The sequence below is a fragment of the Rhyacophila brunnea genome, unplaced genomic scaffold (assembly GCF_057557595.1).
Source record: "Rhyacophila brunnea isolate RB1 unplaced genomic scaffold, BYU_Rbru_1.0 scaffold_12, whole genome shotgun sequence".
Classification (NCBI taxonomy): Eukaryota; Metazoa; Arthropoda; class Insecta; order Trichoptera; family Rhyacophilidae; genus Rhyacophila; species Rhyacophila brunnea.
The window spans coordinates 12213273-12234580 of NW_028232774.1; the positions used below are offsets into that span (position 1 = coordinate 12213273).

A 21308-nucleotide genomic window follows, 5' to 3' on the forward strand; every position below is an offset into this window, starting at 1 on the left:
CTCTACTTATGTGAATGCCCCCCCCCCCCCCGAGCATCGATTTAATCTTACCGATTTGATTATTAATAATGGTAAGCAATTTATTGTGTTTATGTAGAACTTCATTTAAAAAAAAAGAAAATAATAAATATTAACATAATTTCAGTACCATTAAACCAGTTCCAGTACCAGTAAACATTCAATATACAATACATATACATAATATTAATTAGTTACATCTAATGGATGCGGGTTGAAACTTCGCTCTTGACCAATATTTTTGTGTTTTATATTCAAAAAAATACATTAAAATTGAAAGTTTCTATAGGCCTGGCAATTTTTGATATTAAATGGATACTTCAAAGAATCGTGAAGTATGTTTCTGAGAAGTTCCAAATAATTTTGTATTGTAAATTGTCAATTTTGAGTTGGCAATCTCACTATCAAAGTTAGTAAAATATTATTATAATTCCTTTGTGAAAATTTTGATAACGAAGTGGGTGCTTACTCAATATGAAAAATAGATTGTTTCTGAGCAATTTGCACTTAAAATCCCCAGGCACGTGACTTTCGGCGCCCTTTATAATAGTAATTAGGTGCCGTTTTTGTCGCGTTCCCCGACGATGGCGCTCGATTACCCAACTTTTGATTAAAATGATTTATTGACACAACTTTCGTGATTTATGTAGGTACGTACGGGCAATGAACGGTACACTTTTCATCCGTACGCAAAACATGGTGGACGCTCGAAACATCATTTTGGGAATTTGGATTTTGATAACATTTTTTTTAATCTCAGCGTAAACCGATCAAATACCATAACAGGGTTTTTCAACTGTTTATTTTCAAAACAAAAATACATTTATTATCAATAAAGGTGTGACGGGATAGTTTTTTTCCATCTTCTACTATATTTATAAGAGAGCGCACTCTACTATATTTATGCACACAAGGCCGGACTTTCCCTTGAAGGGACCTTGGGCTAATACCTACTTATTGGGCCTCCTAAATACATGACTTAATAAAATATTAATTTGCTAACCTACTGAAAACTAGTATATATTTGTGTACATACTGTACATAATAGTAATTTTTATTACGTGTGTTCAATTTGTAAAAAAACCACTGAAATATAACACAACTATTCCTTAATATAGATTTTATATTTTGATTGTCTCACAAATTGTATGTGTTTAACAGTATCATAGAGGGATTATTAACAGCATTATTTTATTTTATTTTTCATACTCCGGGACCACTATCAATTCGGGGGCCGTGGGTTATTCCCTTAGGCCTTTATGCCCATGGTAAATCTGGCTTTGTACAAGTTTAGGTATGTAATTACATACATAAATATGTCATAATATCGTAAGGTTTGATGGTTTTCGGCATAAAAAATATTAAGTTGAACGCGTGTTGATCAATAAAAAGTGACAATAGCAATCGTAAAAATAATCAAAATAACACGAGAAAAAATCACACCTACACATATCCATGGTTGAAGAGTTCCACTATAGTTAATATAATTGCTTATTTTCATACCCCCTCTTGATATTGGCCCAGGCAAACCATAATATGTACGCGGTTACCATTGTTTCCCAAACTTTTTCTGCAATGGAACACTTCGCAAGCCCGGAAAATTTAACGGAACACTTAGTTTATTTTGTAGGTTATGTATTAGCGCGGCTAACCGTTCTGCCAATTTTGGCAACTGTCGTTAAACTGACAAAACTTGTCAGCCGGTCAGTTAAAGACAATATACCCCATCTTTTTCATGCGGACGGTATGATGAAAGATGGTTCTCCGTCTGTACCTAGATCATGGGCCTCACATCCTGAAGCGGCCCCCCTACTTATCGCTAAGGTTAAAGGTAATGTGACGATCTATAGTTGCAAGTATGGCAAAACCACATATTATTAAATACTAGTATGATTGATGTCAAACAGCGCCGCAGGCGACATTTTTTTACTATAAGTGCATGTTTGTGATGTGTGTTTATCTCACTTGGCTGGTAGATCTCTCACGCCGGGCTCCACGTAAGCTCAGGCCCCAGGCTAGAGGCCTGTCAGCCCCCCCACCCCCCTTGTGGGAGGCATGACCTATCTAGATACTCAACATCATAAATATCAGTGGAGATCGATCATCACTCGCCTTTCAATATGAAGATGATTCTTTAATTATTTTAGTTTTACTTATTGTGTGTGTTGCAGTGTATAAAACCTTTCCAAATGGTCGGGGAACACTTATTCAGGTTCAGCGGAACATAGTTTGGAAAACGCTGGTGTAGAGAGTGACATACGCGTTGCTGAGAGGAGGCATACGTTAAAACCTTAGCTGTGCGGTTACCTTAAGTAGAACATGGTAAATGTAGGTTAAAGGGTATACAAACACGTAATTATTTTCAAATGTTTAATCATCTTTGATAGTTTCTTATACTTTTCTGATATGCCGCCCTATTTTAGAGTATATATCAACAGCGTCCCGATATATAAAACGACATCTATTTGCTTGTTGTAATAATCATGTATTAATGACATTTATTTTATTCTTTCATATTTATTACATTTATTTTTAAAATTTACTGCGAAGAACAGGAAATTCCCACGATCTGACATTTCTTTTAGAATTATTAATAACCATGTCCTTGCTTTTTCGTACAAGGTGGTTGTTAATATTTTTTGAATAATCACAAACACACAGGCTTTGAGAAAAACACAGATATTATGTCCTCACGGCGATCGAACCCAGAACTCACGATCTGACATTAGTAACACTAAAAACAAAATAAATAATTAATATCTGTTTTTTATGGTGGATTAATCCATTCTAGGGACCGTGTAAGAAACGTTTAAATAAATAACTGTAATTGTTGAAATGGTAAAACAAAATGATACTTAATAGATTTAAATACTTAGATATATACTTGTTTATTGTGTCACATTTTTTTTAAATTATGTTTCTTATCTATTAATGAGCAAATTATGTTAAAAGATTCCCGTTAAATTGAAGGACTAACGTTACTAAAGGTACCCCGGCGAAGCGTCAATCAATAATCTAAACTTCTGAAGGAAGTTGTACAAAATAAACAACAGCAAACGTGGAAGGCTTCATTCAATTTCGAATAACAACAAACGGAAGTCTCCATCTTCAAGTTTCATCAACAGAGACTCTTCAAATCCAATCAGGCAAAAATAAACAGGTTTAAAACAGTTCAGATCAGAAACTTTTACAACAGTATCTTCAACTGACGGCACCGACCAATCTGAAAAAATAGTGATGATAATATGACAGGTGTCTTTAATTTATCGAAAGTAAATTACCAATTATTTTTCGCTCGTAAGTTTTACAGACATGGACGATGAACCACAGACTTATACAGAATAAACCAAAGGACCCTGACAATTATTTAAATGTAATTATAATGTAAATATATTTTTAATGTATTTGAAAATACTACGTATCTATTTTACAGAGATTTAAATGCATTTAAAATAATATCAGTTAAATAGCTTTCTTTGTTCTACAAATTTCAATTACTTCTAATCTGCTTTCTATAATTCACCTTACCCATTGTATCATTCCTTATATTGAACATACAATATAATTCTGAAAATATTCATGAGAAAATAATATATATCCAATAGAAAAAATCTTTGGGAATGTGACAACTAGACGCCAGGACAATTGGACGCCGCACTGTCGTAGACACGTATACAGAACGTATGCGAGAAATTTTAATCAGTTTCTATCTACTACTTAGTTGTTTTAATTCATTTTACTCTTAAAATAATGTTTTTTATTGCAGATTGAGAATTATCATGCCTAAGGCTTTATATAAAATAAAAAACTCTTTTTTCGTTGGAACTTAAACATGTGCATGATTAAATCATTATTTACGTGTGCATATTTAAATTCTCACCAACTATCTAATCATAATATAATAATTTAAATATAAATAATAATATTAAATTCGTCCAGTTGTCCCGGCGCCAAATCGTCCTAGACTCAAAATCTTTTTACGAAAAAGTAAGACACCCGGCTGGAATCGAACCACCGTCTCTTGGGTTTCGCGCCCTGTGCATTATCACTATGCTACGCCTACCATGTTTAAATGCAACAAACTTTAATTGTTGGCTTTTTTTAAATACCTGCTCATTAGTGCTCTCCAAATTGAGTTACGGTAAGCGTAATTGGCTATTTTTTCTCATCAGTGTTATCATAATTATGTATGTTTAATAATTAGAACGGTACATTCTTTAATCTTGTGAACTATTCGTTGAATAAAAGAAATAGTTAATTCCTTATATTGATATAATATAGAATTACCATTACTACATCCTACTTTATCATGTTCGATCCTTAGAGGATTGTATTAACAGATTTTGTTTCCTCTGACTCCACACACAATTTGATAAACAGTATGTAATTGTATATTTTCCAGACCCAATATTCGAACCTGGAACCCATGACATTATTAACCAATGCTTAAGGCGAAGTCTTCACTGAGCCTTTTTTAAAGAGGCACCTAGCGGAAAAATACGAAGCTTGCAATTTGAGACATTTTTTTGATAATTTACAATTTCAACTGTATTAATAAATAAATATGTATCTGAAAACATTAAAAATAAAAATATTTTTTATTTTAAGTCAAAGACAAACTTACAATTGTAAAAAATGTAATAAAATGTGAATTTGTTCTATCGATCCGCACCCTAATATTACATGTATTTTATGGTCATATTTATTATTAAAATTTAGTTTATTAAGTTTTCTAAGCATCACCTAAGCGATTTTTGACAAATTCATAGTTTTATTATTTTTTATATCTATTTTAAAAAACATCGATTTTTATAAAAAATATAAATGTGTATAACTTGAAATCCTTTTTATTTATATTAATAAAAATATTTTATTTATATTTATAAAAATAATTGATTTGATATAAATAAAAAGGATTTCAAGTTATACACATTTATATTTTTTATAAAAATCGATGTTTTTTAAAATAGATATAAAAAATATTAAAACTATGAATTTGTCAAAAATCGCTTAAGTGATGCTTAGAAAACTTAATAAACTAAATATTAATAATAAATATGACCATAAAATATATGTAATAATAGGGTGCGGACCGATAGAACAAATTCACATTTTATTACATTTTTTACAATTGTAAGTTTGTCTTTGACTTAAAATAAAAAATATTTTTATTTTTAATGTTTTCAAATACATATTTATACATTATTACAGTTGAAATTGTAAATTATCAAAAAAATGTCTCAATTTGCAAGCTTCGTATTTTTCCGCTAGGTGCCTCTTTAAAAAAAACTCAATGAAGACTTCGCCTTAAGGGGACGCTCTACTGAAATGCCCTTGAGAATTGAAAATATGATATTATTATATGTGGTTCAAAATAGTTGGTCTACTAGTAATATTAAAAATTCGCCGCCGATGCGTGCCTCAAAAGTAATGGTCACTAAATTAAATTTAAAACACACAAACTCACTCTAGCTAAGCGAGTATGGGGTGACCAAAAAATAGTATCTTCTAATATACTTAAATGTTACTAAATTCAATATGTTAATCAGCTGTTTGGTGGGAAGTATTGTAACCAATATGGTGGATATTGTGACGTTTTTAAACTTAGAGTTTAGTTTAGTAGTTAAGAAACTTAGAAATAGATTAATAACTTTTTAACATGACATTGTACGAGAACTAAACATACGAAGGATGTTGAAATACATAATATTATCTACATACATTTTTATTTCATGTGCTATCCAAAATACATTATTAATGACTAGTATTTATTTTTAATGTGTAAGACCTACATAATTATTTAAAAAAAAAAATAGGTAAGTATTGTTTAATTCTAATGCATATTTTTAAAAAACGTAGAATATCTAGTGATAAGTTTAAGTTTAGTCTGACACTTTTACAAACTAGTAACGCAACTTTACTTTTATAATATGTACTAGTGAAACAATAGGTAGGTACCATTATTTTATTTTGTTGGTTGAGTAAAGCCAATGCACGAAATAATTTATAAAGCCTAAAAATAAATAATATCGTGGAGGCACCCCATTAAACTTTTATTATTTTTCACATTGTTTTACATTCGGCCGGCCGACGAACAACGGTGACGGAACCTAATAAATCATTGCAATGAATTGCTCTACCTACAATAATTATTATTATGTTTTTAAAATAAAATCTTCGATGACCAGGGATTTTGTTGTAAATTTGATTTAAAATGACGTGGTACTCGCTCTGTGGACTCTCTTCGACCGACATATGAATTACATTGGTCCTGTTATACCCACTCTTAAGCCGCTCGGCCATCATGGAGTCCTACAGTGGGAATTACAGCAATTTCATTATTTCAGAAGATATGCAAGCAGTAAGAGTGTATCAACTTTACATGAAAGTCAAAGCACCCCTTTTCCAATGACTCTTTGTATATTACACAGACTGTTTGCTATTTAACTATTTATCAAAAAATATTTTTATTGTGCTGGAGAACTGTTCAAAATGAAAGTTTTCTCGAGGGCACATTATTACTATTACAATGTCAACACTGGAACAATTCAAATCAATTTACGCCGATCCATACAATGCAACAGTGGCGAAGGGTGACTTTTGGAAAGAGGTAGGCTGTGGAGATCTGATAAAAAGAGCACACTTGTCAGGTATACTTACGAGAATAGTACGATATTTACTACTAATGAATAGGTACACACTAGTAAATGACAACGACACACTAATTCAATAAAAGTTCAAAAACTCATTGACGACATAAAAATGAGCGATGTGTCAACCCATCAAAAATCATTAGATAAAATTTATTTTTATTTATAAAAACAATCTGTACTTACTTATTTATTAATATTCGATTAAACGCCGTTGAAATTTTTTTTTAATTATCTAATTATTAATGATTTTGGACAAAGTGCGCAGTCGTGACAATATAATTATGCGCGAATGTTTTAGGCTCTGCGACAGGAGCTTACCTTATTTCGTACAAATCATCAGACTTGCTGAAGTTACGAGACGTAAAGTCCATAGGAAAAAAATTCAGAATTATTTCACACATAACCTGAGATTTATTTACGTCGAGACGTCGCGGCGTTTATTATTTATTTACGGCGCGCTGTGGTTTATTTTTTAATACTTTGCAGTTGTTTCGTAAACTGTGTAATACTGTAATATATTCCTACATATACGACATCTCTCGTTGGCAAAATAATTTATTTTTATATAACATAAAATAATGAAGTGATTAAGTATATAAATATGTCAATATGCAATTAAAAAATATTTTCTTAAGAAGGTAGGCTTTAAATAATCGCCTAGTATGGAGTCTTCGCCACTCCAATGCAATATGGTGGATTTTAATAAATATGGAACAATTTAGAATTTTGTATTGAAAACAAACAAACTTCAATTGAGTTAATTGTGTTTGAAAGTATAAACAAAAATAAATAATTTATTAAAAAAAACTGCTGCGAATAGTCAAAAAACATTAAATATAAAATATAGCATTATGTATTTATTTTACAACGTTTTTCTTAGCTCGTATTCTTATTTGTCCGGTACAAATCTTGCAATCGATTTTTAACTAACTTCCCGACTAGCTAGATATTTGAAACTTTTAGAATATATCAGAACACGATGCCAATGCATTTTTTTAATACTCTTAGCCATCTTTAAGTAGAATTGAATTCATTTTCAGTTAATTCTGTTTTGTATGAAAAGTTATTTCGACACCATAATTGGTTGCTAGGGGTCTGTGGTCCTAGCAACTAAATTAATAATATATACGTGCGTTACTATTTAAATCAATATGACATGTCAAGTACATTTTTTATTGATCGTTTAAGAACGAATTTAAAAACGTTGTATATAAAAAGTTCTTTTTATCTTCTCATTATCTCATTTAAGATCCCAGCTGCTGAATGAAAATATAAATTGAAGAATTCGGGCTCATTATTATTCGCCATCTTTTTTATCATGCGAATCAAGAATTAATGAACATAATATACTATATTTTATATACCAATTAGGTATATTATTTTTAAAAAATCTCATAAAAAGTTTTCATCATTTTACAATCCCAATTTTAAGAATAAATTATTATTTTGTCGACACGCGCATTATGTATTTACATTATTGAATTTAACTCGGTAAAAAATTCTTTTATAGTTTTCGATTAACCGTTTTGTGTAATATAAAACTTATATTATGATGGTTTAATTATTATTATTTCTTATCCAATAAGTTAATCCTTAAAAAAAAGTTTGATTATAACATGAATGTCATCTAAACACTATGAAGAATAAAGTTATTATAAAACAATACAAACGCATGAAAACAATCTTTGACATCGCAAGTAAAATGTTGTAAAGCACACCGAATTGTGTAATAAGATAATTTTTAACAGAAAACATTTCTGAAATTGTCAAATAATTTTAAAATATGCTCAATTATCGATAGTGTGTAAATTTAAATGTAAGTATTAAAAAAATCAACATTGTGACGTTTAGTTGAGAAATTAATGTATTATCGAAAAGAATATTTTGGGTAATGGGAGGTTATCTTGGCTAAGCAACCTCCGTAAGTGGCTCAATGTCCAAGGCGTTGGTGATTTGATACCACTGGTCCAGGATAGGGAGACGGGTTGCAATTTTGACCCCAACTTTTGATATAAGACGGTGACAAATGAAAAATATATTTTATTAGTTTAAACACTATAATTATGTTTGAAAGACATACGATTTCACCAAGGCAGTCGTGAATCGACGAGAGAAATTCCCTTGACGCCACACGGTAAAAGTTAAAAATTCAGCTAGAATTTAGTTTAGGTACCTTTTCAATAATTACACTCTCATCACAAGTTCATGGTTCAATCATCAAATCTGCCGAGCCTAGGGATTCTATTAAAACCTAATTATGATATATTATCATTAAACAAAGTGGGCATAATACAATTATGAATACTCGATTACGTAGTGTTTAAATATTCTATATGGTATACACTATCGATAGTAATAATATAATTATTCTAATTTCCTTCAAAGTCTTACCCTTAATGTCTAGCTTAATAATATGTATTAAAGATCTTTAAGTACTATCAAATAAGAGCTTCTTGTCCACATATTAAAACTGTGAACTAACAATCTCATCCAGTGCAGCTATGAATACAATAAAATAAATATTTTCGCCTGACTTGTCCCCATTAATACATATTGTTAACAAACTTAAATAAATATTTTTTATGCATTAGTAATAATGGATTAGTTGAGAGCGCTCTTCATTTACGAAATGTTGAAAACAGTTACGTATAAGTTACAATCGTATATTTAATTTTGAAGTCGAGTTATTCAACTTCCTCTCCTGCATTTGCATTAAATTTCTTCAATCCTTAAATACTTCAATTATTCAAATTATCTATAATAGCCAGTATCTCCCAAAGTTTTTTTTTTATCTGGTGGCACACTGGGGAAGGGGAATTTATTTTATAGCTCACCAAGTAATTAAATATTATACTGTATTAATTTGAACAAAAAATCTTAGTATAGATAATAATAAAATAATATTATTATATAGGTAATAATTATTTAGTTAGAAGGATGCAATAAATTTTGAGAAAAATTATGTCAAGACGTAGCTCTAAATTACATAAATAAACACGTAACTACTTATCTACAATCTAACTAATTCGCAAAAGTATGACAATTTAAACGGCACAATACAGATTTTAATGGCAGTAATAGTAAATGAACGATATTGACTCCAAACCGAAATCCAAAATGCTGATAACTCTAGCTCAGAAAATGAAGTTTTGTACACAGGATCGTTTTGAAGTCTATTAAATTTTACTTTCTTCCACTGTTAATATTGTTAGGTGTGCACCGTTGTATCTTTCAAAAATATTGATGATCCACTCATACAATATTGATGATCAAGAGATGGCAAATGATATAGATAGGATTTATACTGTCTTCTTCACTTCTGATTTTTTCTTTAAATCCGTTTATACTAGCGACGACGAATACTTGAATAAAAAATATAATGTAATACGCAATATGGATAGAATCATAGAATTATTATTCGTGGCAACATTGAACCTCTCGCAGCACACAGTTTAACAGACACTGCTCTATAGTGTTGATAATACTTTATATTTAACTACATTATTTCATTGATATTTTTGATTATCTTAAATAATAAACAATCTTTTTAAATTTGTATTATTATAATATAATATACAATGATTACTTTATTTTAAAATGTATACAGGAAATTTTCGGATACAAGATAGCTTTAGTAAGTAGGTACTTAAACTACCCTTTGAAGAGTTAGTTATCTTTGACTTCGGCCGGCGATCAATCCCCAGTTCAACACATCCCTTACATTTTCCTGTGCGAAATAATTTCCCAAAAGCCTGCGGCGACAAACAAAACTTGATCATGTTATAACAAGTCGAGAATTTTCAAAAAGTTTGTAAGAGGGGTAAAACTTTACTTTGTTAAACGATTAAATTGTCTTTCAAAATCGGGCGTTATTTTATATAATATTAACCAGCGATAGATAGATAGATGAAATACGGACAATACAAATATAGTCCTCTTCAAACAAACCCGCCCCACAATACATCCAGTCTTAATCGGTCACGGGACCCTGCGTTTATACGTGAAGCATATTTTTTATCACTAGGAATTTATCAGGAGCAGTTACCCAAAACTGAACTTTCCACTCACTTGAGTGTGCTTTAACTGAGTTTACATGACTTTAAGTTAAGAATACCCATGTGAAAGAGAAGCAAGGAGAGTCGACACAAATGAATTACATTATAATATGATTATTATTATATATATATGCCACTATATAATATTATGTAACACATAAACTGTCTCTTTCTGATGCACGTAAATTTACATGAGTTTGTGTCTGTTGCACTGTCGCATAAATATAATACCCACGCTGCATCCACGCATACGCGTTACACTTAATCGTTTACTCACGTAAATGCATATGCATGCGTATGTAAAATTGACGTACTCCATCTCGCTCTAAAAGTTAACACAGCCAAGAGAGGGGCTGTTAAAATATAGTGCTTTTTTACATTTCAGACGGTTAACTTATTATAATAAAACTGCCTGAATACATAACGTGATAAATGTGATATATTTATCACATGTAACTAGCTCTTTTTAAGTGATATTATGTAAGAATAGCTTTGCAGGTGCCGTATTAAATTCAAAGTAGTGTCTTTGAGACATACGCCCTTACGTCTGAAAAAACTGTGGACTTTGTAGGAATTGTTTATGTGTTATTCTGATTTCTTGTTTTTTTTCATCAAATCAATCAACATAAGATTATCATAATCACATAAAATATATATTAATACCATAATACTCGTACGTCACTCTAAAATTGAAACCACGGTCATAATTAATTTTATAAGATATCAGTACCTAGTAGTTATATTACTTTTCAATTAAATATTTTATTAACATACCCAATGTTAATTAGATCTACTCAGTATTAAGTGAATATCATACTTTAATATGCAGGTTTTGTTATTAAAATAAAACAGAGCTATAATAATTGACAGTGTTTCCTCAATCATAACTAGATCACTTGTGTTTGTTTCTATTGGTAATTACGACAATTAATTGTAATATATTATGCACTGCATTAATATAAACAAGGACAATCTATGATTCCTCACTCAACTTATCGAGTCCGTTACGAGACGTACTACTACTATCACGAATCCTTCACTCGACATAGTAACCTCTTCATCATATCGATCTCACCAGTACATCATTATCCGCTTTTATAATTTCAGGTTATCATCTTATGTATTCTTTTATCAACCAATTAACTCTCATTTCAACAACCAAGACGTAACAATGACCTTCTATTTCCTCCACCTCCGTCTGGATCCAACGATATAAGATGCAATTAGCAAAAAAAAAACTATAAGAATGAGATAATACAAAATATTTTAAATTATTTTTTAAGTAATAAAAATCTATTATAGACACGATAGACGTCCCAACAACTTTTCAATTATTTTTACTCAATAAAGAGAAAGATAAAATTACCTAGTTAGAAAGACGTCTCACAGTTAACTTTAGTTCTTTATAATTCCTTAGTATTCACAGTATTTTTAACCCCTTGGGATGGTAGATTATATTTGATAGATCACCTAAAGTTTTTGAAAACAAAAGTATAGAGATGTATTTTTGTAAGTATTTCGGTATGGAAAATGACAAACAAACCCCTCGCGCGCAATACAAATCTTGTCTACCTTTGTTTAGCTGGTTTTATGGGAATGACAGTACATATTCGATTTTTTTCTAGTCTATTTTATGAATATTAACAAATATATTTATTTTAATATTTACTATATTACTCCAACATCAGCGATACCATTTTTACACGTGCGTAGATTTACTGCTGACAGTATATTGTATTATCACGGCCATAACAAGAAAATGAATGGATCAAAAGTTTAGTGGTTTCTGAATTTTCACGCGATAGTTAAAACTTGCATGACGTGTGAATTCACAGTAGAACGATAGTGGCAAACCGATTTTCACAATCTATAAATTAATAGTACCATACAATGAGTACTAAATTCATGCACGTATGCAAGCGCTAGTTATAATTATTATTGAAGAGTGTGCACGAAAAATGATGAATGGCATATTTGCAAAATGTTGAGGAATGAATAAAACGTAAATAAAATTCCAAAATCCACGCGGACGGAACATCTGTTGTACACTAATTAATCTGTCATTCGATATAATTAGCATGTTATTTAAATGCGGTGATTAAACAGTAATTAAATGCTCCGCGGTCAACAAGTTAAAAGATTTTATTATTGAATTTTATTTCAAAAATGTATTTATTTATACAGGGAACATAATTAACTAATATTTTATTATAAAAATAATCAAATTAATTAAAAAATCAATAAACAAAAATTCCTGTAGGAGAATAATGATGAACAGCATATTATGTTTTATAGCGTTGTTCTTGTGTATGCCAACAAAACTAAGAATTTAGTCTAGCTTAGTAGAGAATAAGTCATGTGTTTGTGACATTAATCATTATTCCACTCATTTCTTTTGGCGACTGTTTACCTGGAATTACGACTCCTTTCTTAGAAGTATATGATTTACCAGCATCTTTAAGTGTTTTTCTTTTAACATCCTTATAAAGTTTATGTTTATCTTGCGTTTTCTTCTCATATTTAAACGATTTAAATCACCACTTAATTTAATCACCACGTAATTTTGATTTCCAAAGCTCCAATTTTTTATGAATGCCTTCACTTTGTCTTTTTAAATCAGTGAATGCATTAGTGGTCCTTGCTTTGATTTATTCACTCAGTTTTTTTAAATTTTCAACCAAATAGACAAGTTAAACAACAAAATTATCGTTCTTAAACAAATTTTCCTCAAATTTCAACATAATGATTTGACCCTTTTATTTAATTTTTTCACGAGCTAGCCAGCTCGCTTCACAATAGTATAGAAGACGTGAGGTATTATAAAATTAGTCCCCATATTTTCAGAGAGGTTTGCAAACAACCTTTTATAGGACTGTTTTTTTGTGTATTTTATAACTAGCGGCCATTGTATAAACTATGCTTTTGCAAACTGCAAACCTGTGTCTACATTAATTGTGTTAAACTTTTCGCGCCTCCCTTTGCAAGACTCCGCGCCTCCCAGTTTGGAAATCGCTGCCATATACCAATGTTCTATTCATAACTCACTTATGCCAAAATTGTGCCATCTATCGTTGTTCGTGCACACTCTTTAATTATTGATAACTAAATAAAAGAATTATTCTTTCCTTTCTTTGTTTCAGCTCGGCAAGGACAACTCATCAAGTTAGATTTTCGAGACAAATTTCATATTGAACCTTCAGAAGGGTGCAAATTCGATTACTTGGAGGTAAGTTTCCTTTTTTAAATATTACATTATTGCATTATTATTTCCCTATTATATTGTAGACATGTATAGGTACATGGCAATGGTGATGGGTGGAGGTAGACTAAATGACTATTTTCAAATGATACGTATTGAACTATCCTTTATCTATTGATTTTGTGAGTCTCTTACGCTCTTAATATTCGACAAAAATAGTCCACACACTTTATCAGTTATACGTATTTCTTTTAATTGAACTAAGACTACAGATTGTAGATCCGCTTGATCAGTTTTTAAAATTCAATTAAATCCAACGTAAATCAATACATAATAGATAATAGTAAAAAAAATATTCGTATATCTATAAAATGCCATTAAATCATAAATATTTTTATATACATATTTTATAGATACAATAATATATTTTTCTAGTAATATAATATGGTTTATGCAGGGGCAACATGATTTTTTTTTAAACTGACTAACATTACTTGAAATGTGTACTCTTGATTCAATTAAAACAATTAATTATGACTGACAAAGTGTACACTATTATTATTTATAATACATTCCTACATATACGACAGATGTCGTTGGCAAATTAAATTATTTTTATAGCATAATATATATAAATTAAACATCGTACAGTTTAAAATTTAAAAGTAGACTTTAAATAATCGCCTAGTATAGAGTCTTCGCCACTGAATCTATACGTATATTACAGCGCCACATATATATTAAAGTATGTAAACCCCATTATTAAGGGAGATTCATTTCAAATACCATCTGTTACTCTTGACTCTGTTTTCCTGAATGCAATACTTTGTATCTCTTTTAAGACAAATAAAAATACAACCAACCTTCGACTTTCGTACAATTTGCTATTTTGTGCATTTTCTTTTTAATTAAATTTTTATTGATAATGTAAAAACTACGCGCTTCCATGCATTCACTCTTTTCTCCACAAAGAAAAAGGCTGGTATTCAACTACCTCTTGCGAAGTAAACACCTCATTTGTAATACACCTTGTTAACTTTATTATTTTGATTGATTTTTTTTAATGATTTTACCGATGCTTTAATTGCGAATCGCTGCATATCGCCTCTTCTCATCTAGAAAAAGATTCGCTGATCCAGGCCCTTACTCCAATTCTGTTTTAAATCACTTTACAATGCTGCCAAGCTCTTTTTTTTACCTTTCAATAAATCGTCGACATTTTCAAAGATATCCGCAATTCACAGCTGTACGTATCGTTCATATTTAGAGCACTGTACTGCTATAAGTACAATGTCCTCCAAAACATCACATTCATCGCAGAGCTGCGAATCGCTTCTTCCCCTGAAGACATAAAATCTTTTACCCATTATGTATCCTGTTCTTTGCCACAGTATCAACTTAAGTTCTATACCCATTAATAAATAAATATTTTAAAATATACTTTTAAATATCTCATTACATTACACTACTTTCGTATATTCAACATTCGTGCATATTTCCAGGAAAGAATTACGTACGAAAGTCTGAAAGGCCGCCTGTACAAGAGCATGTTCAAAAGCCTTTTATTGATCCATTCATATTGCTGAGATATCCACATAACACCTGAAACAATAATATTATAATATTACGGTGACGTCAAGATTAGCTGTAATTAGAGTTGGGTATTTCCCGAGAAAATCTCAATCTCGAGATTCGGGATTTCCCGAAATGATGAAAATTTTGAATTCTCGAGATTCAGGATTTCAAGAAAAGAATTCTCGAGATATCTGGAAATTAAAAAAAAAATCCTAAAATCAGTGTAAAAACAAATTTTCAAAAAAATATGATTTTTTTTATTTATGTAAGAAAACAAACAAAATAGAAGTAGGAAAACAAAAATAATTCAAAACATTACTTATTAAAATGCAATTTCAAAAAACACAGACTGCCAATCGCTGCGTCTGACAATCGCGTACGCTTTTGAGACACAAAATTCCCTGATGTTGCAAAAATTGCGCTCATTTCGACTTCAATTGAGTCGACGTTGGCTTAATTGTGTTAAATGCCCCGATCAGTCTTTGAACGTTTTGTGTTTTCTGTCCACTTTTTTCATATAAAAAATCGATTTTTCAATTATTAATATTTTTTGATAATAAAGAAATCCCGAATCCCGAAAAAAGATTCTCGAAATCCGGGATTTTCCGAAATGTTAAAAATTTCAATTCTCGAGATTCGGGATGGAAAATCTCGAAAATTTCTTGAGAATTCCCGTCGGTCAAAATTCCCGAAACCCAACTATAGCTGTAATTAGCTTTACACAGTGCATCCGATTCTCTCGTCAATGACAAACTGTCATCACATGAAGTAATAAATTAATATAGTCACTGACTATTGTCTTCACAGGTACTCGACGGAGCTCACGGCTACTCACCACGTATCGGCCATTTTTGTGGTGACAAGTTCCCCAATATCGTTACGTCATCCGGTCGTTACTTATGGCTGCATTTCCGATCAGATGAGAGCATAGAGTATGGGGGGTTTACAGCAGTCTATGAATATATACCGAAACCAACTACAGGTGAGTGTTACAATCTACTTTGTACAAAGACAAGTAGATAATATTATATTAACTATCGAGCTATTTATTAATGGTCAAGTTAAAATAAATCGATTTCAAAGTAAAGTATGTGCTTGTAAATTCTATATAACTGCTTTGAATGTTCTGTAAATAAAGTCTTATTAGAATAATCCATTATTATCTACTATTTCAAGCTAGCAATAGAAACTATTGAAGAAACCTTATAGATATAGAGCTTAAATATATTGTAATGAGCCAGAAAAAAGACTTTTGAGACCATAAATTTTCTGACAAGCTCTCAAATGACACGTCACACACATCAAAATGGAACATACTTCAAAGAATTCCACATGGAAACTACAGAAGTCTTTATCTAGGAGACAATTTAACGCTTAAAATATATATTATTCTTTTGAATTGATATGTAGTTAGCGTTTGAAGAATGAAAACTTAAAATAAACACATTGCTTTGAAAATAATGACATTACTATACATACATAATTCTGAAAACACTCATGAGAAAATATAACCAATAGGAAAAATATTTTTTGAAAAAAGTAAGACACCCGGCAGGTATCGAACCTGCATCTCTTAGGTATCGCTCCCTATGCATTACCACTATGCTACAACTGCCATACTTAATTGTGACAGATTTTAACTATTGGCCTTTTTAATACCTGTTCATAAGCGCTCTCCAAATTGAGTTAGTAGTATTTAGTATTTAACCTCAAACTTTTCGATCTTGTTTCTTACTCAAAAATAATAACATGTTATTCTTTTTTGACAGCTTACTATGTGCCAGAATTGGAAGTGTGCCGAATGGATATGGGCGGAGAAGAAGGTCACATAAAATCAACAGACATAGATCCTGAAAGATTGAAGGTCACCGTGCAGTATGGCATCCCACTAGACTGCATGTGGGTGATCACTGTAGACAAATCAAAAAAGGTACGAATTCTCAATATTTAGAGAGCACAATCAATCATAAAATAAATAATGCCAAGAATGTCCATTACTTATTTGATATTAATTAGCATCTGCAGTATTTCTTCATTCAAATACTTCTAGATTTTTTTTTAACTTATGTCAAACTTAATATCAAATACAAAATTGTCGTATAATTTTTGTACCCGCAACATCGTAATGAATTATCTATTTTACAACACTATTTTGTTTTTTAATTCACTTAGAGATTAAATACTTTTGCATTTTTTTAACATCGGTGAAAATTATCGTTCCACTCAGGTTTTGTCAGATTCATTTTCACTGCGTTAATATTAGAAGTAATATTATACCCCGTTTACACGTGTATGAATTTGCTGCTGATAGTACGTATTATCGCGGACATAACAAGAAAATTCACGTGTAAGCATGTATTATCCTGCAAGTTGCAAGATTCAAAATAGTTCGGAAGCTTCAGAATTTTCACGCGACAGTTGGGAATCGTTCAACATCTGCGCCTGTGCAGTAGAACGATAAACATGCTAGAAAAAAACGAGCGACACCGTGCAGAGACTCATTTTGAGGTTAACTGAATGAGCTTGACGAGACAGTCAGCACGTTTACGTGTAAACAGTTATTATCGCTATGGTTTAAAATACACACTATTGATGCAAATAAATCCGTGCACGTATAATATATTTTTTACATATACTTAGTGAACTTTATAGCGCCTGTATACGTGCATGGATTTATTCCCAGCAATAGTGCGTATTTTAAACTACCATGACAATAATTGTTTACACGTAAAAATGCCGATTGTCTCTCCAATTCATTTTTCTCGATGTCGTCTTTTTATTTAATAGTAATTCGTACATTTGACAGGTAGTGAAAATCGGTCAACCTGAAAATTCATTCTTAGTTAGTTTTTTTGCTGGAAAGTTCTACTGCGAAGGCGCAGATCGGAACAATCCTACTGTCGCATGAAAATTCAGAAACTTCCAAACTTTTTTGCTCCATGCATGCAATCTTGCCGACTGCAGGATAATACATGTTTACCCATACATTTTCTTGTAATGGTCCCAATAATACTTACTGTCAACTGTAAATCCATGCACATGTACAACTTGCAGTACACCTCATTTTCCTTGGCCAGTTGTATCTGATCCCTAGCACCTTGTACATTGAACTACTTAGGGAGATTTCATAGCAAAGAGAAGTAAGTTCTTTCTTCCTACGCTTTGTTATCATTCATAATTGATTTCTTAATGTCGAACAAATTTGAGTACATAATTTTAAAAATATCTACCGTATAATTAAGTTTATTATTTATTTTTTCCACACAGATTCAACTCAACTTCACACATTTCGTACTCCAAAAGCCAAATGACTGTGACAGTAATTTTGTTGACGTCTTCACAAACCGTACTGATCTACCATCTAGGTGAGTTTTTAATACTATAATATTATTTGGCAAAATGATTATCATATTTTAAAACTAATACAGGTACCCCCCTCCCCGTTCATCGTGGGGGATACGTTCTGGACATCGTCGCAATAAGCGAAAATTGGGGGATTCCCATGTTTGGCCTCTCTACGTTTACATATTATGCAAAATTTGCGAATACTGTCAAGTAATGCATTACAGCCAAGTTTTAAAGCACTCACTCTCTCGTAATCTTCGTCGTTCTCTTCTAACAACTCCATGCATTGATTGTGAAGAGAAAGGGCCTTTTCAATGGTTTTAATACTTAACTTTCGCACGGGAACAGGTTCGGAGACATCATTTTCTAGGGACGTATGGCAGTCCATTTCCTGCAGCTCTACATTAATTAAGGGTTTGCCGTGTGATTTTAACAACGTCTGAATATCATCTACATCAACACCTTCGATGCCTCCGCATATGGCTATAAGACTAATCTAGTCTAATTGCAGTGAACTTCAACTATTTTACTGAACAACCTTATGGTTTGTACCATTACCATATTATAAAACTTTAATAATTGCACTTATTAGGTTAATTGTTTATTATACGGTAATAATATATTATTCATGATTATTTTAAACTGATAATATAATTCCAGAGAATTGCAAAAGGTCGTGGATAATTATGGCGAATGTGTAATTAATTATTTATTAATTAACTTTGAAATGATTAAATACGTATCATTTACCTAATATAATCGAATAATAATTATTGAGTGCTACAAAATGTAATTGGTTCTATCCGCGTAAATTTTCCAAAGCTTCACAAAACCAAACACGGTGTTAAAAAATACCTCAATTAAAATTTTCAACATGCTATTTTTTTGTCAGCATTATAATGATAATATATTACAAGATAAACAGCAATTATGCTATGCGTAATGTGATCGTTTTACGAACTGCGAGGCCGTGCAAAACGACGGGTTTTTATTTAATAAGAGGATTAGTTCATTTAAAAAACAACTCTTAAAACTATAACTGAATTAATATCAGCTAAATTAACATTTTCAGTAATGATCTCTTTAAGTTTTGTTTAATTCGCAGTTTTTCCCTAATTTTATTACAGATTTTAGGTGTGTAAACATAATTTCAAATTATACTAAATAAATAGACACGTAATTTATTATTTTTATTAACAATTTATAATAATATCACAGTTTTATTAAATTTTGTGATAATAATTAATGCCACTATCATTATCCCGGATAAATTTATTTCTTGATGGAGGCCTCACCAATCCGATAACATTTTACTCTCGGACCAGTGCGTTGTCTCAGCACGTATTTATCAAGAAATATCTTACCGATCCAACGGTCTCTATACAAGTATATCTATCACTGGAAAATAAGATTTGGTCAGCGATTGTTTATTAAATACTTCAAGTTTGTTTCTACCCAAAGTTTTCCTCAGACTGTATTGCATTAATTTCTGTGTTTTTATATTATTTTTTTTTTTGGTTTATTCTGGTTACGCTCAACATGCACGTTTTTGTAGTACTGTCCATGAATTATTAAATACATAATAAATACTTCTTTCTGCGCAATATTCGTTATCGCATATCGGCGATGATTTCAATTATTTCCCTTGTTCATCGTTTCTCTAAATAGGGATGGAGTGCTGAGCACAACGGGTCTCCGAGTTTTAGCTAGGACGTTCTTTTCATTTTAGAGCCACACTTACCGGAGTTTTTTTTTCCCTTGAATGATAAGATTCCGAAGTTAATATTTCTCGGGATGCCTATGATGTGGCCAAAGAGTGCAAACTGCATTTTTTTATTTCTTTCACTTGTTCATCTTCAACGATCATAACTTTGTCTATCCAGCTGATACAGAGTTTGCGACTGTACACCCATTTCAAAAGCTCCAAGTTCTCTGAGCTTTGTTTCTGTGAGTGTATACTGTTCACTCAATATAATATGAGTGAAAAGGCATAGCACCCTACCATTCATATGCTGAGTACTAATGTTAAATTATTAATTACTATTTTAATTTAATAAGACGCAACTTTTTTATCGTACTTATTCCATTTTTATAATTAATATCTGGACCGGTTTCGTCCGCCTCATAAGGATATTTTCAACATGTTTTAAATTACTAATATAATGTATTTACACCATGAATTTACAGTTACCACAATAAAAGAAAGTTAAAGTAATAAATATGGGCAATATTATCTCGTGCAATATGGGTCATTCGTATATGACGTCACGCTCTACGGGGTGAGGCGGTGGTTAGGGATCTAATATAATGTAATCATATTGTTCAATGCTATAACAAAGGTGATATGGGAGGGGGGGGGTGAATCTAGGAAAAAAGTGACAGAATTTAAATGGGAAGTTTAAAAACACCATTAAATGTAAAGGTCAAAAAACATTGAAAATTTTACAACGTCATTTATGGACA

General features: G+C 31.1%; 1 protein-coding gene across 1 annotated transcript in view; it reads left to right on the forward strand.

Moving 5' to 3' along the window:
- The window catches only part of Neto (Neuropilin and tolloid-like), a 147560-nt gene that overhangs the window by 68445 nt on the left and 57807 nt on the right, over positions 1-21308 (forward strand). The window contains exons 2-5 of the mRNA XM_085940136.1: positions 13867-13952; positions 16308-16482; positions 17270-17430; positions 18768-18865. Coding sequence (XP_085796262.1) covers positions 13867-13952; positions 16308-16482; positions 17270-17430; positions 18768-18865 — 520 coding nt within the window. The remainder of the gene's footprint in view (positions 1-13866; positions 13953-16307; positions 16483-17269; positions 17431-18767; positions 18866-21308) is intronic.